Raw genomic sequence first — 25,612 nt, forward strand, 5'->3', positions numbered from 1 at the left:
CCTTCTTTCTATCCCCTATCTCGTTTATTCTTTGTCCTTATTCCGATTGTGCTGTACGCTATTCTTCTTATTGTGTCGGCGACCTCCCATTTTTTCTTCTTTTGGTTTCTTCTTCCTTTCGTTTTATGCCATTCATTTTTTCCATTACTTGCTTCCCACGGCAAATTAGATCCGCGATTGACGAGTTAGAGAAAATGGAGGTTGGACAAGATCCTAGTCGTTGTAAAAATTTCAGAATATCGGAAGATCTTTCAAAAGCAAGAATCATGAGCGGTGAATCTTCTCCTGGAATTATTTGAGAACCAATCTTTTAGGAAATATAAATGTCTATACATTTATGGGAAATTTAAGTATGCGAAAATATGTATATCTGATGCCTACAGCAAGCAAAAACCTATAAAACATCCAAAGTAGGGTAGAACGTTTACATTCCGAGATTTTTGTTTCACTTTGCGTAAGAACAATAGCGTCGAGTTACAACGTAAGAAATACTTGCCATTCAAGTTTCTGCAGTGTTTCGCGAGGTCCATTAACTCGTGGCAATACGCGACTGAATGCGTTAATACAATCCAGTTAGGGGCCTACTGACAGCCATGAAAAACTTACGTTTTAAAGCTAAACCATAAAGCATACTCATTTACGTGAGCGCAGCCGCGCTACTTTGGCACTGTAACGACCATAAAGAGAAAGGTGCTGTTAAAAGTTGCTCCCCTTTCCCAACGTAATTGTTTCGAAAGTGAAATGCTCTTGCGTCTTCGAGAAACCTGAAGTATCCATCATAAATGCAAATTTATTTACTACTAGCATACTCTAGTAAGTATACTGGAGTAAAATTGAACGATATTTCCAAGTACCATCATCGAATCGCACTTTTTACACCGTAGAATGACAGTAATAGTTTGTAAGGTCGTCGATTCAATTTTTGTTCAATTTTAGAAAATTATACCAAAAATAATACAGAGATTTAGTTGGGAGAGGCTTCTATGTTTATTTATTTTTATATATAAAATTCTGTTGTAAAATAATATCACGCTGTCGTAGTACGCTATTACAATAATATTACAGATGGAAATTTCTGAGGTCGATACACCGTAAATGTAATTTTACGACCATCTTGAGAAGTTCAAAATATTGACAATTATTTTAACAAGCAAATTTGTTAAATTCCGAAAACTAAAAATCACGAGATAGATTTGTAAACATTATTCCCTAAAATTATATGTCCTATTATCATCCAGTTTGCAATCATCACTTGTGATCATTTCGTCGCTATTAAATAACGTTAGGTTCCTTATTGTTATTTAACATTTTACCATCTAACTTCCATTTGGTTCCTTAGTATTACCCCAAAGAACAGATTTCCATTATTCACTCAAAAAAATACTATGTAAAAAATACTATGTAACATATATATTTATAACAAACATATTACCCGTTCTGTATTATACCAATTAACAACAATAATTTACTAATGTCATTACTCTACCTCGTTTCTCACTACTTTATTTTAAACTCCCCTTCAGATACGATTCTGCGTCCAAAGAGCAAAGTAATCGATACTTGCCAACGCCATTAATCAATTGTACAGATTTTCACGTTCGCCGTCAACGGCGACAAGCAACGGCTTGTTTACATTTAATCATTATACTTCAGGACGCGTGGTTTTATTGTCAAAGAGTGAGAGGATGAGGCATGGGTTTGAGTAGACAAGAGGGTGGTTGTGTCTTCATCTCCGTCACCCTTGCCGCCGAGTATGTAAATTCGCGATAATAGCAGGGGATGCTTCATCCCCTAACCCAGACTTAGCTTGGCCTTTATGAGTTAATAACTTGGGTTATCGAGAAATTCGCCTTGACTAGCTCCATCTCCTTTGCCCGCCTCGTGCCCACGCACTCGTGTGCGCGCGACCTTGCAAGAATCTCGAACAATCCTCACCACCGAGGCGAATACCGAGCAGCATTCAACGGTTAATAGCTGTCTTCGTCGTGATTTCAAGCAGACGTGGCACAAATTTATCGCTGAAAATTGATAATCGCAGATGCTTGATGTTGACCACGATATACAGTTGCGGATGAAAGATAGTTTATAAAATGAGAAATATAAAAAGCCATCGTAACTTTACCGAGATGGATTGTACGTAGTAAGAGGAACGAATAAATAAAAGTCACAGTGTCATAAAATTCACAAGTGTGCGAAGCTTTGATTCTTTTTATTCGCCGCTGCATCCGAGCGACTCGTAATTTTATTAAAACTTGAAACAAAATTTATCAAACGTAAACATAGAAATACTTCCATCCTTAACAATCGTAATTTAACGACCAAATCCTATGCGTTATCCAATTTAGTTCGCCAATTAATTACCAAGAACGAGTCTCATCGTTATTCCCGCAATAATAACCATTATACCAACCAAATACATTTCCTTCTCTAGGACCAGATTTAATTTTACGAAAATACCCGCTCTGCGAGCAACACTCGTCAATGGATCAAAAGAAAACGTAGGAGAACCAAGAAGACGAAGACTAAACCATGGAGAAACGCTGTCTGAATTTCGCGCATCTCCGCGAGCAAATCGCTAAATACGCAATTAAGGAGCGTCCGGGGATGTAACAAAGCTTGGTGTGCCAGCGATCGCGATGAAAACCGGAGTCGATCCGATGTGTCCCAGATTCGCTGCAGCGTGTACCCGGAACAAACAATCGCAGAGGGCGGCCTCTTTGCCAGCCGTTTCTCGTTAATGAATAAAAAGGGGATCGGCGATTCGATTGGGAAGCAGCCGCGCGGATATCTCGCAATTTCGCGGCGCTCGGCCAAACCTCGAGCCGGTGAACGCGAGAGTAGGCGCGCACACGCGTCAATATTTGAGAGAAAATTGAAAAGGGTTAATTAGCGAGCCGGTCACGCCGTGTGACGTATCTAGTTTGCGGCGTGGATTTGCGCGTGCTGCTCGCTCGATTCGCAACACAGTGAAACAGAGATGGAGAATAGAAGATGAATGTGAACGAGAGAGGGACAGAGAATTGCGTGCGTGTGGCAAATAGACACGTGGATCGCGTTGCATTGTGGGCCAGAATTTATAACAGAACGCATTATCCGCGCGAGCATAAACACGGCCACGTATGCAGCTTGTGGCCGGACAAACGGGATAGTTGATACGCGACGAAACGTATTTACGAGCCGCTCGTTACGCGCCATTCCCTCGGCCCGCTTTCCGTTTCGTTCGCGCGAATCGATAAGCTGCCTGCCGCGGGATTTACGGCCTAGACACGGCGATTTCGCTTCGGCGATCGCGCGGACAAAGCGCACCGATTCAATGGACGAATATTTGGAATCGCTCGACTAATGAATTCCGCGCGATGACTTTTTTGACGGATTTCTGCTTTGCTGGATACGTTCGATCCCTCTTTGTCCGCTGGATCTCTGTTTTACATTCTTCTTTGTAGCTTTTTCCAGGAAGTTTGCGACCAACTTTTTCTATTGAAATTATGTTGTTTCAGAAAATTCCGAATGATTCGACGATTCGTTGTTGTACGTAGGTTTATGAATCTTTCATCGGCACAGCTAAGAGATCGTATAATACGCGTTGTAACTGCAAGATCCATAAATATTTGACGATACAGTGAAATTATGTACGTGGGAAATATATGATACTAAGAATTTTCGTACATTTTTCGTTCTATCGAAGAAATCGTAACATTAAAGTACAACTTATAAATGAAAATCCACAACTCAAACTAGACGCTCGTAATAAATTTATTGGGACGATTCCGTTCGATTTATGAATTCAGCGCGGCTGTCTCGTTATCCCCAAATCGAACAAGAAACTGTTCCTACTACTAACAAATCTCGCTTCGATTTCGCTAATCAATCAACCCTCTATAAGAAAAAAAATCAGTAAACAAGAACAACAAGCAAACAAAGAAATAAAAAACGAAGAAGAAAGGATATATTCGACCGGTAGCGAGTATTTACCAGGAATATTACGAGAGGGTGGAAGCCAGCCATACGTCCCGATTCAGGATTTAAGAGGGGCCGGCCAAGGCCGTACATATACGCGCATAAACGCGCCAGGCGAAATTCCATTATCGGCTAGCGGCGATAAATATTATAAATTGGGGTGGTTGCTGTCGTTTCCCTCGCTCTCGCCTCCCTGTCGGTTACACGAAACACCACCTTCCCCGCACCCTCGTTCCCTTTTCTTCGTCCACTCTTCTTTCTCGCGTTCTATCCACCCCCTTCTACCGAAGCCATTCCCTTTCCCATCGCGTTTTCCGTGTCTGGCGTACTTTCTCTGCTCGCTCACAAAGCCACCCCCCGCGAGGAGGACTCCACTGAGCCAGCGAATATATATCGTCGTCCTTCGTTCACCATCTCCCACCCCTCTTCGCCTGGTCTCCTTTTTTTAAGCCCTTTCGTGATAAATCTAGCCCACGAAGGGGAATGGTTTAAGCGATTTTAACGGCGGGGATGGTCCGCGAGCGTTATTGGCCGCCGGTATCGCGACGCCACCACCGGGCTTTATTTCTTTCCTCTACATCCCATTTCTGCTCGATTCTCCATTCCATCCCTCGATTTCCGCCCTTCTACTTTTTCTTTTCCTTCGTTTCATTCTCTTTTTTTCCCCCGCTTTCTTCCATTTGTCGCTGTATTTTATTCCTTTCGTTTCTCCTCTCCACGGCGACGTTTCGTTCGAAATACACTCGAGGCGTACGGTGTTTCGATGGCAGAGATGTACTCCGTGCCGACGCAGACGACGATGGTTTTTGCGGAAACAAACGATACGCCAGCTGAAAATGCTTTGACGAAAACGGCGGAGTGCTTGTCGAACGGTTGAGTTTCGGATTGATGGTTTTGGAAGCGTGGATGTTGAGCTCGAGAGGTTTTTTTTTTATCGCGTTTCTAGAGACATCACAGCTTTGTTGCGTTTACCCTTTATTTTAGGCTGCATGCTTCTCCGACGTTTTACTTGTATTTTAAGATAACGTTGAATACCTTGGAATCATTGTGTTTCTAGAGCTTTGAAGTTAGCTGGAAACTGTGTTGTGTAGAGGGTAGCAATTGAAATGCGAGCAGAAAATTTGTGTCGCGAATTTAAAATAAAATGCCTGATGCAGAAAAAAATTCTCTACTTTTAGTTTGATACTGCAATTAGTTGTATATTTTGAGTGTCAAAACGGAAAGCCGAACGAGAAGGCCGTTTGTAAAGAGAGATTGAAGAAGTTCGAGATGCAGAAAGAACAAAAATTACAATTTTTAAAGTGTCTAAAAGTAAAACGAGGGATAGATAGGAAGTCGTTAATGTTTTATGAGAAAAGAACGCTTCGGTAATTGGAAATATTTCAATTCTTTAAAAAATGAGGATACGCTTTGTTCGAAGAAGCATAGTATTATGTTGGACGCATAGAATTTTGTTCTTTGCCTAATAAAATTCATTGAATGAAAGCTTGATTAATTATAATTTATCGAACCGCTACGTATCAATTTACGGATTTATTAATACCATTCAAATAATTCTAACTCGATCTTTTTTATCCCCTCTCCCTTCATAAAAAAAGAAAAACAATTAATGCAGAACGTCCTAATTTCGTTAAATTAAAGTCGAAAGATTCGCAGTGTAACAACGGTCTGTTCGCGTTCCACGTGAAATATTGAAAGAAAAATAATTACGATATAGTCTTGTTTAACAATGCTTCACATCCACGATGAAATGGAATTGGTCACAAAAGTGAAGCGTCGAGAAAGAAAGCATCGGGTGAGCTTCTTCACATGGAGCCACAGCTAAAAATGGAAACGCAAAATTGAATATCAAACGTCAGATACAATCGTCGGTTTGATTCCACAAAGGAAGATTCTTGATCAAAGCTGCGATGGAACAAAAGACCATCCAGCGCTGCGTATTGTTCCGCTATGTTAATTAATTTAATTAGCATCGAAGCGCGGATTAAATCAAGATACCAGTCTTTGTCAGGAAGTCAGCTTTCGGCCGTTTTCCGAATTAACGAAATTTCCATCCCCTTTGGGAGTGAAGAATGTCGAGCGTACTCAAAACGTTGATATTGATGTGTTAATTATGGCAATTATTGTGTTGCGATGCTACGTTTAGAATTATTTCATTTTCTTGCCACGTTCGTATTAATTTAATATTACTGCAATAATTTTACTTAAATATTTTTTAATTTAAATCTTCCGGTAAATGATAACGCATAGTAACAGCAAAGATATAGAAAACTTAATCTAAAAATTGTCTCTCGTTATTACTTTATTTTATTTTTACAAACACAGTTATGCATTCGTCTGGTAACGTCACCAAGAAATATCGTTTTAAAGTAATATCTTTGTTTTCCAAACTTACTAAATAAATTATACATATATACGTCACGATAGAAAGAGATTAAGGGCCGAGAAAACGTAACAACAGTATGATTAATTACATCTGTAGACACTGCTGCTCGAATTTATTAGTAAGAATCAATTAAGAAAACAATTAATTACCTTCGTCTTTGGAAGAAGCGGTTATCTATCCCACTCCCCCACCCCCTGAATTAATACTTTCCATTTCTCCTACGTTCAAATCTAATTTATGTATAAATCTACAAGATAGGGTATCTCTATATATATCTCTCTGTCCATTTAAAACAACTGACATATTTTTAACTCATCCATCCCTCGGCTTTACAACACAATTTCTCATTCGTTGTCATATTAATACAATGGCAACTTAAATCTCCAAATAAGATCAAAGAACTTTCATCTCTATTTCTTACATAAACATAACATTTTCCATGCCGTATGCCGCGAAGATTATCTGGTTTTACAGAGGCTTCGCTGTGATCTCACAGTCGCCTAACTTTATCCGAGAGCCATCGACAGGGATGAATTAAGCGCAGTCAGTCGCGCGATACTTATTTTCCCTCTGGTTGATTGATAGCGTCGTGTAAGGGAACGATAGTGGACGTTAACGATTCTCTCCATCTTCCCGCAATATATTCCACAGACCGTTGATAAAAAGCCCAACTATCTATCGCCAGACCTGCCCTCGATCCACGATTTTGCGCCATTGGCTCCGGCCTCGTATCCATTACCTCTGCCCCAGAACGTCAGCGTAGCTTTTTACCAGGACAAACGCCAACACACGTTTATGACTTCAGATCGTTTCTTGCCCCGTACCGTGCAGTACGGGATTGTTAATTCACTGGCTGGTAAGTTTCTTGTGAAATCTACAGGATAAAACAATTGGGTTAGTCGTGATATACCCGATACAGCTCGTGCAAGTTTGCTCTTTCTGAACTGAATTTAAGTAAAACCACCCCAAAGGTGGTTTCTTTCGAGATATTGTAGGATATTGCCAAATCTGGCCTGGTTTCACCTGTTGCAGATTCCGTTTCTTCGATCATTTCGAGAATTTATATCTAATAGGATTCTATAAGAAGGGAAGGAGAACAAATTTCATGTTTTTATGTTGTAATCATTAATAATTTTATTGCTACGGACGTCACTTGAAACGTCCATCGAATTCGTAATCTGATTAGAAAAACTTCCATGGCAATTTTACACCTTCAACAAAACTCACCAGGGCTGACGTTATTTGAAATCCAAGATTATTTTCTTCGACCCAGTTACTTAACGACTGGATTATGAGAAAGTGAAGAAGTCGATTTTACCTGAGCTTTAATTAAAGATCAAACAGTTGTTGAAACGAAAGAGCGTAGTATAACCGGAAAATACTAAGGATTATTAGCACGGAGCATCTATTACGAAAAATAATACTGTTTCTACAAGTGTCCAAGTATTATTTAAAAAAATAGTTCAAAATGATCACAAAATTAATCTAAATCGACAATTAATTTAAAACAGCCAAAAAATTAAATTGTGCCAAAATATTCACCGTTGTATAGGATTAAGTTTACAAATGTAAACGTGTACTTATCGAGTTTCGCCGGAGGGAAACTTTCATAGTACGGCGGTTTCGGACAGGATGGATTTTCGGCTAGTTTCTACCAGTCGACAAGATGTCGCGAAATACCATGAGACTGACAGCCGGCTGACGACGAATTGTTTTCACCCGGTCCTGCTCGGGCTCGCGATCGATCACTGCGCAAACCGTAAACGATTGCTTTGGTGAATATTTTAAATCGTTCTGGCCCTTCGTGACGTAGACATTTCATGCATCATCGATCGCCACTATTAATATCGATTGACCATAGCTGAAGCTTTAACGAGCATTTCCTCCCAGCGCAGAGTACAAACATGTTTATACATTGTTTTATCGAAAGAATTCGTTGATTGATTTAGTTGGCGAGTAACGCAGAGTGGGATTTTAATGTGGTTCGTTTGAAAATGTGCGCTCATTTGTGGTATAGGAATATTTTTTAGTACAGTGTTCTTTGAACGTTTTAACCATTTGTTACGTAAAAGTGTCCTTAATATTTTACCAATGAAGAAACTAATGAAAAAAATGTAGATAAAATTTAAAACATGATGAATTATTAGGTATTTCATAAGATTGTACAAAATATAATTTAAACTTCAAAGGGTTACAGTTGCCATAAGAAATCTTGATCTATAAAAATGTGTTTTGAACGTTCGACAATCGTCATAATTTTGATTAATTCGCGAATGAATAATAATAGTACGATGCTCGACCTATTTTGCAACAAATGTTTAAAAAATCATGTGCATTTGTACAAATATTCTTTTTTTATACCTTGTCACTGATGAACATGTATTTTTAGATGTTATTTTTATTGTATGCGCGTACCTCCGTGTTTTGGTGGAGTGTATTGAAAATAAACAGCGATTTGAAATTGTATCGGAACAAATAAACGTTCTGTTGTTTGCTCAAGTGAAAAGGATTCTTCGTATAACGCAACGATCCACGTTCTTGTGGAAGAGCTGGAATATATCTATATATATTACCGCAAAAGTGCAACGAAACGATGAATATCCATCAAATACTGGCTCGAATATTTAGGTATATTTAGATGCATGTATACGCGATATTTTCCCTCTATTTTTCGATGATAATTAATTATAATATTACCTTTCATATTCTGACACTGACGCATCTATCAATTCATAACGTTTTTTCCTTAAATAATTACCATTTATATATCATCGAGATAGATCAGCAAATTATACGTTTGTCATATTTAAATTTCATTTTATTCGCGAATACCCTACAGAATAATAAAAATTTATCGCTATTTTATGTTTGCGATACTAAACGATAGAATAAAAAATGTAATTTAATTTCGAAAGCTGCACGGATTTCTTAAGAAACCCAAAGGTTTCAGAAATTCCGCAAATTCTTTGCAAAACTTTCCCACGTACCATTTTTTTCATTAAAATCGTATATCGTTTTTCAATTTTACTTTTTAATCATTTCCACGTTGATGTGCCTTCTTCTATATTATATTTGAGAACTTTCCCTCGTATCTATCATTGTGTGTTCGAGACGAGGAAGAGAAGGAAACCAACGTTCGATATTATTTTCCTTTTGATATCGAAAGTTGCGTTAGCTGGCCGTTATATGCAATATGTTCGTCGTGGAAGGTGTGTTTGCTTGTACAAGCGACGTTGCGGAAGCAGCGAGATTGCCTCGTGCTCGTCCGCTGGAAGTAACATCTTCGAGAATATCTACTTCCTGCGTGAAACAATATCATTCGATACGAGTTACGAAATTTAACTTTCGTACTTTCGCGCTCTCGCGATTAAAGAAATGACGTAATTGTAACTACAGTCAAGCGATTTCCAACTTTTACCTTTACAAAGCTATCTTTCCATTTGTCAAAGTAAATATTTCCACAGTGAACGATCTTCAGCTTTCGTTGCAGCGTTAAATATCTTTCGTTCAAAACATTCGATGGTCGAATCGTTTCCAAACAAAAACGGCGAATATTCCACGGCACTTTTTATCATGTTACTCGGTTACATCGTATCCTTTTCAGCTGTCTCCGCTTTTATTTCAGTTTGAACGTGTGCTCTTCGTAGGCACGGTGGTTCCCTACTTATTTTTATAGGCCGTAAAAAAGAAGGCGGCTCGGGCAAGTCGGCAGAGTGTTCGGGCGGAGAACTTTGGAATTTTCGTTGCGCGGGTATTCCGGAATCAGCGCGAATTAAAAATTAAAGCGAAAGCCCGGCCACAGTAATAAAAAGGGAAGAGGAGAGGAGGGTTTGAAGGGATGGCGGCGATGAAAACATAAAGGGGAATTAAAAATATAAGTGCTCTCTGTAAAAGAAGGTCGAGCCGCGGTAAAAGTAAGCGGCGCTTGCAGGAAAAAAAGAAGAAGTTGGCGGAAGGGTTGCCACGAATAAATATAGGAACGCACGGGGAAATACGTTTTCGCGCGTTGCTACAAAGAACGCAGTTCTGAATGGTACAGCCTGAACAATTTCAAATTGCATCGCTAACGCCTTGTTAAAAGAAATACTTCTGCCGGTGGCCTTTATTCGCTTCCAACAGGCATAAATATCTTTCTTTTCACTGGACATTGTTCCTGCTAAATAACGCTGTAGTGAAAAACGCATTCCAGCGGAATTGGTAGTTTTTAGATGCTTTTTTCCGCTCTTTTTTTTCAAAAACATTTTCCAACCAAAATTACAACAATAGCTTGCACATCACGTAACATGGCATATAGGATACGCGAATTTATGAATTTGTTCAGCTTTTGAAATATAGCTGCAGAGATATCACGCTGAAAGCGTCAGTTGCTCGAACCAAGAATTTTTCAGTTTCAACCCGAGTTATTGAGATTAATTTTACATAAGTCAACCTCTCCGATTTATCGTCGTCAGCTAAACAGAATTTACGACCTGGCAAAATTCAAAAACGACAGATCAGGCTGTACGCGACGCTCGGTAATAAAACCAAGGATTGCGATGAATTTTAAATTAGGGAGAACGTCTAGTATCGCGTATTTTTGACATCGTTCCATAACTCGATCACTGTCGCTGTTCTGTTACTTTTGGAGGAATTTTGTTATCGTAACTCTGAGACGATGAAAGTAGTAGGAAGTTAAAGTATAATGTATATAGTGTATATAATTTTATTCATATATATAATTACAGAGGTATAATTTATTCAGTAATATAACTTATAGTATTGCTACTATCAAATAGCATAATTAAATGTATATAATTATATTAAGATTTCTTAGAAAAATTTCGTTTGTACCTATCTAAGGGTTAATCAGTGTGACCGATCACTTTTCAAGCATTCGACCCGTCTGCTCATCTTTAATGCTTTTAAACAAATTTTCCATTCATCTTCTAACAATTTCTAACTATCCTAAGAACAAAAGGCATGTTGATCCAGGAATAAAAAAAATCCTCGTCTCTCTGAGCTCTCAACGACGATCGTTTCAACGTTAAATGAGACCAGGGAACGACCAGTGCGTTGGTCTACGTACACGTTAGCGCATTGAAACGGAAAGATTCTCCCCGTGATACCTAGCTGGAATGCATATCGTGCGCGGAATTCTCTGCATCCACACGCAGAATCGCATTTTCATGTTTATTGCAACATGCATTTAGCGAACGGTGTGTGCATCTGCAGCGCGGAATGATGGCCCACTTCAGGAGTACGCGTGTTCATACTCCAGGCTCGAGTCCGTACTCCAACACACATGTGTACCAGCGCATTCATTCACAGTCGCAAGTGCCTCTTCCGTGCACGTGTCTTTTTGTACGTTTAATTGCATAGATGCATCGTGAATGCAGATGGAGATGCTGCGGATACTCGACATTGAGACGATCGATCAGCATAGAACGTCGAACAACTGTCAACGAGATGCTGTAAGCGTTTCTAGAGACGCAATGATCAGGATTCTGTTTTAATTTATTCTTGAAAAGCTGTTAAACAACTATCGAATATTCGATGACTTGGAAATATCTGTAATAACGATAAAAAATTGATTTTCTCAATCCGTAATTCTTTAAATCTGGAATTATATTTTGAAAAATCTACAGGATATTCTCGCTCTTCTTTTCTTTAGCTCTGCAAATGTGTGTGGTTATTGTGCAGCAAAGTTGCAAAGAATAATACGAAATTGGCCACGATCTAAAATTTTGATCAATGTACGAACCATACCAATATGTCCACCGAACTCTTTTGTGAATCTTCCCTTTCCACAGTAGAATATTACCTGTCTGCGTAATTATAAAAATGTCAAGCGACGAAACCACGAATAGGTTTTTCTTTTCAATGTGCAACACGAAATGATTCAGTTCGATTTCAGCGATACGTAATATCGCGGTGTGGACTAATTAAAATGTGTATTCTATAGCCAGATATTTTTATTACTCTATCGCGTATTTTCCGTGAAACCTCGTACGCAAAATACACTTATTGATCGAAAGTTTTGCATCATTCGTTTCTTGTTGAATATTGTATTTCACGTGCCCGAGAATTACGTCAATGGTGTTTTGTTCGCGTTTTAATTGGACACGGTCATGATCGTAAGTTGCAATTCAGTTTCATCTGTTCTTGAAAATCATCGAAAAAACTGAAATGTCGCGCATCGCGATTAAAAAACATTAACGTTTTAAAACTTTCCGATGAAATGAACTTAAAAATTATCGATAGTATTGCGAAATTTCAGGTTCTATATGTTATTTGAATTCCATTACGTAAATCTTTCATGATGCTTGGTAAATGTAAGTAAATATTGCAGTGGTCAAACAGATGCTGTTTACGTAGAATGATATCACAAATTCGCGACTACATATAATGTTATCTTTTCCTATATATGTAAATATTCACGTAAAATAGCTATTTTTTCCCTCAATAAATATTTCAGCAAGATGCATATGTCTCACAAATTAAGAATGTCAATAAAACATATTGTTTTCTTTCTTTTTTCTTCTTTTTTTGTCATCAATACATGACAACGATTATCATCGTAAAATAGTTGACCTTCGCGTCAATCAAGATGTCACGTAGAAAAACACAATAACGAATACTGTATTTTAAAGGAGACATCAAACGGTGACCGGTATCCAAGCTTTAATCGTAAAAAAAGATACTACAAGTTGTTACACGGAATCGTTTCGCTTTATACATCTGTTTATACTTTTTACGGTAGGGACCACTTCAAGAGAAGGGTTGTTTTTTCTGTTCGAAAAACAGGTCAAGGGACCCGTAGCGGCCTCTTTTCACGGTTTACGCACCGTTTTCATTATGCAGTCGTTAAGGTTCACTGCAGCCTTTTATGGATCCTCGTAAAAGGTGCACGTGTATTCGGGCCAGAAAACTTTCCGCGCGTGTTAAATTCTCGCAAGTTCTGTGTTTCGACATTCGTTCGCCAGGGACTCTATTTTGTTCCTCCCTTTTTTTTTCTCTGTTTCTTCTTTTTTTCTTTTTTGCTTTTTTCTTGCCACGATAAAACCATACAATTGCCAACCACTCGTTCGTACAGTTTTACGAAGGTTTAATCGATACCATCAAGTTTACCAACGCACTATACTGATTAATTTACGGCATCGACGAAACTCCAGTCTCGTCATTTGCAATATTTGTAAAGCCTCTAAAATATATTTTCTACTGTTTAACGTTTTCCATGTTTGTCCAATATACGTATCATTTTAAGCCCTCTCCCTGTGAAAAGCTCTCGCTTTGTGTAATTTCGAAAACACGCCTGTATGTTGATTCCGTTACAACGATAAGTTTGAATTTTTACGTAATATTCTGACGATGCAAATACTCAATCATGAAAATTAAGTGATATACAGTTGCACACGGACCATACGATAACTGTTCAAATACTTTCGCGACCCACTGTGTTTCAAAAATCCTCCAGACTTTTCCTAAATTCTGAATTCTACCAATTTTTTAAAAATCCGATTTTTCTTCAACAAAATAATGTTTCATATTGTGCAAATTAGATTAGTAGATTAAACAAATGGAAGGTAAAAGGTTGAAAAATATATATTAAAACTGAAGGAGAGAATTATTCCGAGGTTTTTCGTCACTCATCCTTCATCGATTTCTTTCCCATGATTCAGGGTTCCTAATTATACTATCGTTTCTTACATAAACTGTGTTCGTGTCTCGCGATACATTTATAAACGCGAGTTGTTTTCAGTATCCGTGTATTGTGCAAATCCGCGGAATGTAAATATCGGCGATATTTGGAAAGCCGGATATTTATAGATCCGTCTGTTTGACGTGGAAATACGTATATTCCGGCCGGAAAATCAATCGACCATTCGCGACCAAATCGAACAGACGAGTGAACAAACGTAGCTTACGTACGAAACATCGTCTTTCTTTTTCCATGTGTCCGTCGAGGTTATCATATCGGATAACCTTTTTCCACTGGATGAAGAGAAAGCGACAAAGTCATCCAAATAAACGGCGTACTTTTGAATAACCATGTTGAAGTTGTAGTTGGGAGCACGACGCTGGTGAAATCGATTTTGGCTTCAGGGATTTAACATAGCAAGGCGAGGCCACTACAGGGGACCACAGGTCCGTCAGTGATCAGATTTAACGATAATGCTAGATAATTAGATTCCACCTCTAATTCCCGTTACCAATCAAGGAATTATCAGAGGCTGGTAATTACTGGCTAAAATTACCTATTCTCTACAAATATCTTCATCTCCGTTCTCTACTTATCAGCGTGCCATTCCCGGTTGGCCACTTTTTGAGAAACGATAAGTAATTCCGAAATGGGCTATTGCAGTACGTAAGTTAGATCGTACATCTCCTAATCTCTCAATGGACAAATGTTATCCTCCTTCCTCGCTGAAATTTTGTGAGATTTTAAAAGAGTCAGATGGGTATATGTTTGATAACACGTTCAATCGTAACTTGGAGTTTACAATCGATGCAAGTTTCATGATTTATGGTTCATAATTTTTTAAATTAACTATCAGATACTCTGTTCTAGGTAATCCTGTCGTTAGAACATAAAAGATCACAAATTTATGTTCTAGCTGTAGTATTTAACTTCCAGTTAATAGTTCAAAAGTAGATATCGTACATATCTCATGGAATAAATGGCATTTATATTTTGCACAGAAGTAAGAACAATTATCAAACTCTACATCCAGAAATTAAAAATTCTCTTTTGTTTTGTTAAACACGTAATAATATGTAGCAAAGAAAGACAGGAAACACTTCTTAACGTTTGAAATATTTTGTAAAGCAGTTCATCAGATTTTCCAAATTCTGACAAAGGAAAAGAAAATTAGATTTGTCAGTATTGACAATTCGGACCCTCCCTTTGTCTCTGGGAATTCACGAACAAACTTTAGCGACAAATGAGGCTGGCGCGAAAAGCGCGCTACCGACAATTATTTCTCATGCATTATTTATTCCAACCGCGACACAAGGGATTATGATGGGATAGGGTTGCTGCATTTTCAGCGTTCCGACATTTTTGCAGGTCACGGCTTAATGCGGCAGAACGCGTGAAAAATTATCGTTGCACACCGGACAATGCACGGCTACGATGTTTTGCATGATCTGTAAAGTGCTCGAAGGGCCGAATAATTAAGACCAGCAAAATTCACGGCATCTGTTAGCCCTATTGCTCCATTTCCTTTAACTAAAGTCTCGTCTTTCTTCTCTGAACGGCGTAATGACATGTCGCTATCAAACGAACCAGCAAAACAATTCAGCGAAAAAATACGTAGGATCATTTGACTATGTGTTACTTGTTAGAATAAATGAAAAGAAGATGTTTGATAATCCTCTTTATAATTATCTTATAATTATCGTTTTAAGAATCAGAAGAAACATTTCGCACTTTCCAAATAGCAGTTTTATAATACGATGAAGAATCATGCAAAGATCAATACAGCATCGATCCAAAAAATAATATAACTCATATAATATGAGCAACAAACTCATAGCCTTAACTCCTTGATCGTATTGAAATTATTAAGTGATTGTACGAATAACATCGAGACATCTAATTAAAGGACAGTTAATTTTATAAATTCGTAGAAAGAACAAAAATGATCGCATTAACGTAACGTATTAAGAAACACAAAACAATATTACGAAACCGTCTAAATGTACATATGCCGCATAAGATGGACTAAAACAGACAAGGAACGTCGTTTATTTCCGAATATTCCCAGAACGTATTCTACGAGATATCCTGGCAAGTTAATCGCAACAGGAGCGAGTTACCCGGCCGTATGAATATTAAACGGTTTTTGAGCTGTTGTACAATTGCCGCGTCCTCTGTGGCCTGTTAAGTATACGCGCGGCTACGAGACCGTGTATTTGTCTAGTAAAATTAGCGATGCAATTATGCACGGGAGCCGAGGAGTGACGCTTCGCTTTCTGAGACACAGGCAAACCCAACGGGACGCGAATGAAATGCGACCGACCGACCGACCAAACAACGTTGGCCAATCGCGAATGTATTACTCTGCTCGCATATTGTTACCAATTAACCACTCCCCGGGTGACGAGCGCTGGACCACCCATTAAAATGCATCGCAACGCTCTCGTTAAACTTTTAACGGTGCAGTAGAACGAAGAACGGCAATTAAAAGATAGGTGTTGCAAATTACGACTCCGTTGTACCATGTGGTTACCGTGATAAATGTATTTCCAACTACGTAGTACTTTTCAAGTCAGTGGTACATTGATTCCTTCTTCTTTCGTTTCTTAGAAACATTGATATTCAATGCGAAGTAATGGAAGCGAGGAAATTCAAAAACTATGAAATATAAAATATAATATATTGCATGATTGTGTACATAACATTAGATTTGTAGGAAATGAATTTCGATATTGGTCATAAGATCTACATAAGGAGGATAGATCGGTCAGAGTAAAATTTAGAAAATGTACGTAGACAAAAATTAGAAAGCAACTTATATCGATTATTTCTCAGTATCTATCTCGCCATTGAAGTTCTCGATTTTACAGGCTACAAAATTTTTTTTGCAAAAAACTATCGTACGATCAATCTGAACAAGACCTGGAGCTTAGCGCGATATCAAAATACTTTAGCGTTAACGCGAAACCATCCCCGGAGGAGCATTTAGGATGTCACAGTACAGAGAAGATATCAGAAGATGGTTACGGAGAAGATAACACGCGCGTGTTTGCCACGATCGGCTATGCAATTATGCGCACTCGTCCTGGTGGTCGACGTCGTCATCGTGACGCTTCGCTTTCTGAGACAAGCTACAGCCGCAAGGAAGGGAAGGGCGAAACTCCGTCGCCCTCGGATGTGCGAGAGGCGAATGCAATCGTGACGGGGTCGTGTACCAGCTCGGCGTACTCGGTTAAGTACACTTTATTAAGCATGCCGTCTGCGCGTTGCATCACCCACTTACGTGGTAAATGGAATTACAAACGCATCCCGCCCACCGCCCGCGGATCTCCGCTTGCGGCTGACACCTTCTGCGCGCGGCTTACGCGTACACACGTTAAACCGACGATCGCGGAGGCGTTATATTTGCGCGATCCTCCACGGGTCTGCCTGCGGCTCCGCGCGAAATTGCTTCGCGTGCTCGCGAATTAAGTACCGTCGAGCGAGTCGAGTCGCTATTCTTCGAGGATGATAGATGTTGGACCGATTTGAAGATCGATCGAGATGGTTTGGTTAATTTGGTTTGCATGATCGTTGTTGGGAAATGGAAAGAAGTTGAACGATGGTGGTTACTAGCGTATCTGAGGACGAGGTATTTTTTGGATTCCTGATATCAGATTTTGGCGATGTTGAGTTTGAAGTTAGCACTTTTTAATGCTAGAACATTACTTACCATTTATTTAAAGTGACTGATATCGGAATTTGCGGGTTTTGCGATTATTAAAAATATGGCGAGTTTTTGGTTTACTTGTTACCAGATAGGTACTCGTTATACACGATCTAGCAGCGTAACAGTCTATACTTTGATAATGCAGCATCTCATCGAATAAAATCAGATTCAACGTTGAATTCCGATATAAGGAAATACAATTTATCATTCTGTGGGGAGAATAAATATTCTCAGTTTGCTGGATTCGAGATTCGGGATTCGAACCCGGATTTTCTTCTTACCAGGCTGATACCTTCCCAATGAAGCTGTCTAGGCCGTCAGCGAATACCTTCTCGTAAATCGCTAAGAGTCGCTATCGGCTACCTACGGTTTTCATATTTTATTCATAATCCATAATGCAAGTATGATTCAGAATTACAATTCAAGGTCTAAGAACAAATTATTATCCCATAAAACCACGTAATCTCCACTCGAAACAACTACTTTTTCTGCGTAATTCAGCACATTTCATCGCAGTCGCTTTCCAAACCATCGATCAGACCAGACCGCGAATTCTTGCCTGTATAAACGATCGAAAATTAGTCGGTGACTGGCTCAAATAAACTATAATTGGAGGTGGGGGTCGTTGAAAAGGCTACGGACGAGAGAATTGAAAATTCCGCGGCGTCGACGCCGAATTCAGTTTCGGTCGAGCGAATTACTCGCGGAGGACGCGAGGCGCGGCTCGTTTATCAAATTCGCTTGGTATGCGCCGCATCAAAGACAGAGCCGTTGATTTATTAAATTGCGGCTGGATGAAACCGTGGCTGTGCCGCCGAAAGAGGAATCTATTAAACGGCGGATTCGACGTCACGAGGCGTCGCCTACGTCGCCCGACGTCGTCGTCATCGTCGTTGTCATGGGTGGGGGCACGCTCGAAGACAAAATTATTAAAGTTCGCTGTATACACATTTATCTTCCGTCCGATGTTTGCGTCGCTGAGACGAGATAGCTCGCGCGCGAGAGAGAGAAGAGCTTCTTCCGGTAAATACGGCTCCATCGAAGGTGATGAAAAGCGACTTGTTTACCTCGTCGCTGCGCCCCGTTGACTTCCGGGACAGCGACGAAAAAAGTTTCACGGGGTGGGAAGAAAGCGGAGCCGCGTGTACTTAGGGCGGTTTCGACGAGGAATCTTTTATTTTAAGACGGGGAAGTTTCGCGAAGAACCCATCGTCCCTTCTGAAGATGGCCGGCACGAGCATCCGCTCGGGTTGTTTGCGTTACGGTACATGGGAGGGTGGCTCGAGAGTCGATGCGTTGATTGTTCAACATCGTGAAATTGGATTCGTTTTTGGATACAGATGATGGGTGGTACTAGGGTTGTGTTGGCTCGTTGTATCGAAGGGTAGTTTACAAGCTATGATGTTACAGGCAGAGGTGTTGTTGAAGAGATATTCTTCTTCGAAGACGCTGTTCGCAAAGGAGAATTGTCGTACGGCGATATGAGTATGATATTGCATAAACATTCTGCATAAACTGTACTTTACGAGTAAATGGAAACTTTGTTCGTCGCTACGGTTAATTTTCGTTTGTGTAAATATAACAACAAGACAATTATCGTTATCAGTTAATATTCATCGATTGCCCTCGTAAGCTTCGTCGTCTTAATCTCAAGCTTGAAAAGATAAACAGCATCCACATTTATAGCGGGAGATGTGTTCTCTCGACTACTTGATACGATGATAATTAGATCCTACGCAAAACTTCCACTTCTCTGTCTCTGTCTCTCTCTCTCTCTCTCTCTCTTTCTCTCTCTGCTCTTTGTAGCTAAAGATAAAGTAGAACGATCCGTACTTGTAGAATTCCGGCGCAACGGTCGTTCTTGGAACAATCATTAATTAGATTCGCCATGAAACAAGGATGAGAGGGGAAACTGGCCAGATACGAAGGAAGATGAACGCAGGTGTGGCTGAACCAGCACCGACGATTCAACGAAGAGCAATGGGGAGTGATAGAAGAGAGAAGAGAGAGCATGTTTCTCCTTGAAAGTAAATCGGAGGAGTAGGGCTGTTCCTCGGCCGGAAATGAGGCTTGCCAAGTACAATCTCCGGTCAGAGAAGGCCTCTCCATTTTGTTCTTTGTGATGTGTCCGCCATAATTGAAAATGTCGTCGCGGACTCAAGGGACTTTGCGCCGTGTGCTCCCTTTCTTCGAGCAAACTCCATCGTGGCAGACCATCCACCGGTCCACCTCTCTTTCAAGGCCGAACTGTGTTATTATCGTCAAAAGACACAATGGTCCCGTAAACGGATACGAGGCAACCTAGTGTTTAGTTCCCGAGCCTCGCGGTTCGTTACCGTTTTATGCAAATATCCTTCTCGCGACTGTGCAAACACTGTTTCTTGTTATCAAAGGGGGATGTTTTCTCCTTTTCTATTTTAACGATTCTTAATGGAGAATTGGTGGACTACATTAGTAGCAAACAGTGTGCTTTTGTCGGCTTTGTTAATAGTTAGCGGTCGGGCGTTCTTGCAAATTCCTGTTTTTGTATACATAATTGAAGAGATGCAAGCAAGAGATTTGCTTTATCTACTAAATACTGCAATGATTACTTCGTTTTGAATAGTTCATGTAGTTTTGTACACCGTATACTATGTATATCCTATACATCTCTGCGTCTTTAAGTTCGTCGAATAAACATCTACAGTCTAGTGAATAGAATTTGATTTTCATTGAACTGTTCCTTAGTACTTTTGCTATGATATCTTTGACAGAAGCACGAACCTGTAAACGTGAAAGCACCGGGTTATCTGTTTCACTACATTCGATAAAATATTTTATTAATACGCCTCTAATTTAATATCAATTCAGAAAAAAATACTTTACAATAGAAGCGTATAAAAGGAAGAGCTCTGTCCAAAAAAGAATCTCTATATCTGAAACAAGTCAGACATTTTTTACTCGTAGTCAATCGATACTCTAGATCGTTTCTTCGTGGTGGAATCGATCGGTGGTGACGGGCCAATCGGCCATTAAGTATATCTTGTCTACTGATCGCAAAAAGAGACGCGACAGGCAATCAATCTTCGATAAGTCGATGCTTCGAAGAAACAGCCGCTCGGTTCTATCGAACGTTCTCGATCGTACGAAGAAACTGACGCGCGTGTAAGAGCGAAATCTCTCGCGAGGTGTCGCAAGAAATTTTCGATCGGGAATCTCGAAACATCGGCTCGATGTGTAAGTAATGGTTTCGTCGTCCATCAACAAGAACAGGAAGAAAGATTTCTTATACGCGTGATCATCGTGCGATTTTCACTGGGGGTTATATTTTGATTCATCGAGATATACGTACATCGGTGAAAGGAAGTTAGCAGCTCATAGATCTGTCCTTTGGTTTCAGGGAGCAGCGAGGAATCGAGACCTGGAGCTGGTGAACCTGGAAAGTTGGGAGTGAAGAAAGCAAGACCGAAGGCTTCGTCGCCCAACCGACAGGGACCACAGCAATGCCAGGTAGAAGAGTTGTTATTTTTTAAACATTGCATATCTTATTCATTCAGTTGTTTTAGTTCCATATACGAGTCTTTCGAAAGCTGAACTGCTGCAATTCCTCTTTCAATAAATTTCTCAATTTCATCAGACAAGTACAAGGTCGATGTTCAATTATCAAGAATCTTGACTTGGCTTACTTCCTTCACTTCGTTTATCGTAACAAAACTAGCGTAATAATGGTAAAACCTAAAATGAATTACAAACAATAATGTCTACAAGAACGTGGCTTATTTCCTCTTTCCAATTTATGGGATTGGTCAGTCTGGTTTCTGAATATATATATAAATAGTTCATCATATTTTAAATGTAGTTAAAAATAACTAAAAATTAATACTGGGAGCGTGTATGTTGTGACTGTTTGCATAATTCAACGAAAGAATTATGTATCGATGCTTTCGTATTTCGTATATGAAGAAACTCACAAAGAGAATCATCGACTAACATTAGCTTTTCTTTAATGACAGTTTTATTAAAAAAATATATTATCCAGATTTTATAACTTTACTTTAAAAAATACTCTAAAGATAATCTAGTTGATTGCTTATAGAATCCCAAGATTAGTCACAAACAAAAGTCACAAAGTAAAAGCGGTATAAACATGTCAGTCGAATACTTGCAATTAAAATTCTGTGCGATAGATCATTTGACTTACTAATACGTTATCACGAACAATTTTCTTTCAATTAAAAATCGAATTGCCAGTCTTTCAAAGCTAAGCTCGTGATTACAGTATTCTTTCAACGTTCGAAATATAAAAGAAGTCGTTCCACAGTTGGATTCACGCGGAACGTCGAGATAAGAGAAGCGAGAACTCGAAACATGCTTTAACGTCAGAGGTGAATCGCCGCTCGGTCCGATCAGCGTCCCCGGTGACGTTCGTTTGACAATTTTATTAACTCGTCGGGACTCTGACTGCAAAGAGAATTTTCAATGAAATCGCGGAAAACGAAAGAACAGTTCATTAGCGACATGCAGACGATCGAATTAGAATGTCGATCGATAGCCAACGAAGTGTGCTCGCGAAACCGCAAGTCCACAAAATCTACGCCAGCTTACCGAACCGGTTTCCTTTTATTCTCTCGTTTCATGTTTTTACTCGGCTATTGTTCCACATGTACTTTACTTTTTATCGCTCTTGTTTCCCTAGGCATTCTGCTTTTCGTTTTTTCGTTTACGATCCGCGTGCTCCTGCGTTCTATAATGTTACAATCTTTTTTTCGTCTCGTTTCTTTTTTCTGCGGTTTTAGTTTTCGCGTGCCTATATTTCCCGGAGAAAATTCTTTCCTTTTTGCTTATGTCTCGCGTGTTCTGTACGTGTAACATTTGTTAGATTTTTCCCGGAGAGTAGCAATCGCAGCTATCGAAACTCAAACGTTTGGATTTCAACGCGATTCGCGATCGTAAACTTGAAACGAGTAGAGAATATAGTTGATTACAATTAACTTTAATTAACTGTGGAAAGTTAAAAAAAAAAGGGCGTTTCAAACTATATGATATTGTTCGGACATTTTAATTTTGAATTTCTAGCTTCAAATACAACATTTTGAATCCATTCAGAACTTTAAATAAACTAGCAATTTTGCACTTTGAACTTCGATTTTTTGGTGTTTGCTTCTTAATTTTTCATCGCTCGTTTGAGGTTTTAAATTCATTGTATTCTTTTTACAAAAAAAGGAACAGCTTTTTATACATATGATTTAGTATAATGGATCGGTGTAACTTAGTCGATTATGATAGAACGATAAACTGTGAATAATTATTATTCCATCGTTGACTAATTGCTGGTTTATGTTCTTGTATTTTGCGTACCTAACGCAGCTTAGCGGAAGCGTATCTGTGTAACAACCGAATTAGGCCAAAAGTTCAAGGCCATTTCGGTACTATCCGCTTCGTTAGCCGTGTTCGATTTAATTTCTATTCCCAATTTGTGAACAAAGTCAAGAGAAATATTGGAGCGAAACCTCTCAATCTGCAATTCAGTTCTATCTATTACTTTTAGCCCCAATCAATATGAAAAGTAAAAATGACTCTTTCCTACTATTGATTTGTATATTCCGACATTTCAAACTAATGTTATTTTTTCTATATTTATTTATTTACTTACAAACTATTTAATAGTGAAATTTTCATAAACTTATCACGTGATTGTAATAGTTATATTCATTTGATTATAATTTTAAATATATCAGTTTAATAACTATAAACATAAGAAAATTACATAATAATATTGTATGATAAAAGAATTTTAATTAATATCTTCTCTTTGTTACATTATCAAATTTGTAAATTTCTGATTTATGAGATTTGTCTCAAAGAATGTAAACTATGTTTGATAGAAATTAAGCATCGGTATCTCGACAATTTTGTACCATCTAACTTAAACCAAGAGTAATTGGGAATATAATAATTCAGTTAAGTCTGTTTGCATATAACCGGTTAAATGCTCAAACGTTTCGCTCAGGTACAGACGGCTCTAGAATAAATGTAGAAACGACTACGTCCGTAACATTCTCTGTTAATTTACATCGCGGTGAATCTCCTGAACATTAATAATTAAACACACGCATTGCGTACGACGCGAATAACGTAAACTGATTTTCGAACACATCCAGCTCAGTCGGTACATTTAATTTCATCTCTTTGAAGATATTTGCAAGGGCCATGTCAAAGCGAGAATTCGAATTCGTATTAATTAAATGTCGTTTCTTAGAGGAAGTCTGTTTATCGAGCAAAATACGCATGCTGCAGTTTCTCACAAGAACGTTTGAAAATTGTGCCCTTTCAATCTCTGTTTAATTCACTCTACACGTATAGTAATTTCCACAACGTTATACAGATTTCTACAACATTGCACGTTATTGCAATACATTTAATCTAACAAAGATAAATGTTGAAGTAGTTGAAAGTCGTAACGATATCCAGATCGATATTTGAATATTCTAAACGAGACTCTTGAAATTGCTAATCGCTTGCCGAAATTTTAAACACATCCTGATACTTCCAACGAATGAAACAGACGAGTCTACGACAAAATTAAATCTCACATCGAGTTCCATAATATTTGTATAAAATCGTTCTGTAATCATTTTTTAAGTAAAACTTTCGAAACAATCCTTGATATAAATAAAAACTTTTTCTACTAATTCAAGAGTGAAATTTTGCTTCGACAGGAGTTAGTTATTTTCCATTGACAAACCAAAAGAAAACTTTGTGCGTTGAAGGGTTAAAAATTTATTTACGACCCGATTGTCTTAAAGTTTCCCCGTAATAACGTTTTCGAATCATCTCGTCTCACCCATGAATCTCATCGAAATCCTCCAAAATTCCCTGAAATTTCGTCTGCCTCCAAGCTAGTCCGCTCGATCATAGTCGTATATAGGTATAGTTGCTAGATACTCGCGGCACGTGTGCGTTTTTGCGTGCACGCGTGACCCAGATTGGTATGAAACGACCGAGACGCGAAAGCCACGCTTCTATCGATGCCGGACTGTTTATGCAGGCGAGCTTACAGCGGCCAAACTGGTCGTCGCACACGTGTACACACATACACAGGCAGGCCACATTACACAAACAACGGTGGATAGTGTGTAACTCGGAAAGGCTGTTGAATATTCAGGCGATGCGATCCTCGAGCAGCCAGGGGGAACACGCCGCCTCGTCGAGTACAACACACGAACGCAATATCTCTTCGTTCGCGTAACCGAGCAGCGTAGTTACGTCAAGGACCATTTAAGGAAGCGCGACTGTTTTTTCTTTTCTTTGTCTTCGCGCACCCCGTTTAAGTTACGTCACGTTGCCGTTATTCTCTTCTTTCGCTTCGTTCCTCCTCTTTCTGCTCTGCTTTTAGCGAATACCGAGACCGAACGTTGACACTTTTTAGCAAGCTGTTCGATAGAACGAGACATTGTAATTTTAAGAGAAAAATAAGAATGGAGAAACGTTGAATGTTGTTGAATACCTGAAAGATCGGCTGGATTATTCCGATTCGTTATTAAATCGGCAGAAATGATTGTTTTCAGCGAGAAGAATAATTATACGGAAGTTTTTGAGTTGAGAGAAGCGACCTTTTTAATGCTTTGTTGAAAATAACAGCACATTGCTCTTCGGTAATTGTTTTTAAAGTATGAAATGAATATACTCTTAAGAAGGATAATAAGAAAGGAAATTCTGTTAAATCTGTTAAAGCAAAGAAATCGTTAAAATTGCAAAGTTCGTATGACTTTAATTACGATCATTTCTGTACAACATATTGTGTTATACGTTAAATACTGTGCTAACTTGGTATTGAGCTTATAACTGGAATAAAAATTATAAAAATTGAAAGCTACGGAATGTATATACTAACTTTCCTTGG

At 38.9% G+C, this 25,612-nt stretch overlaps 1 protein-coding gene across 5 annotated transcripts in view; it reads left to right on the forward strand.

Moving 5' to 3' along the window:
• The window catches only part of LOC117213030, a 486,984-nt gene that overhangs the window by 318,119 nt on the left and 143,253 nt on the right, over window positions 1-25,612 (forward strand). For all 5 annotated transcript variants that reach the window (XM_033458240.1, XM_033458248.1, XM_033458277.1 and 2 more), the window contains one exon: window positions 21,110-21,219. In XM_033458240.1, coding sequence (XP_033314131.1) covers window positions 21,110-21,219 — 110 coding nt within the window. The remainder of the gene's footprint in view (window positions 1-21,109; window positions 21,220-25,612) is intronic.

This window comes from Bombus bifarius, unplaced genomic scaffold, assembly GCF_011952205.1.
Source record: "Bombus bifarius isolate JDL3187 unplaced genomic scaffold, Bbif_JDL3187 scf7180000007970, whole genome shotgun sequence".
Lineage (NCBI taxonomy): Eukaryota > Metazoa > Arthropoda > Insecta > Hymenoptera > Apidae > Bombus > Bombus bifarius.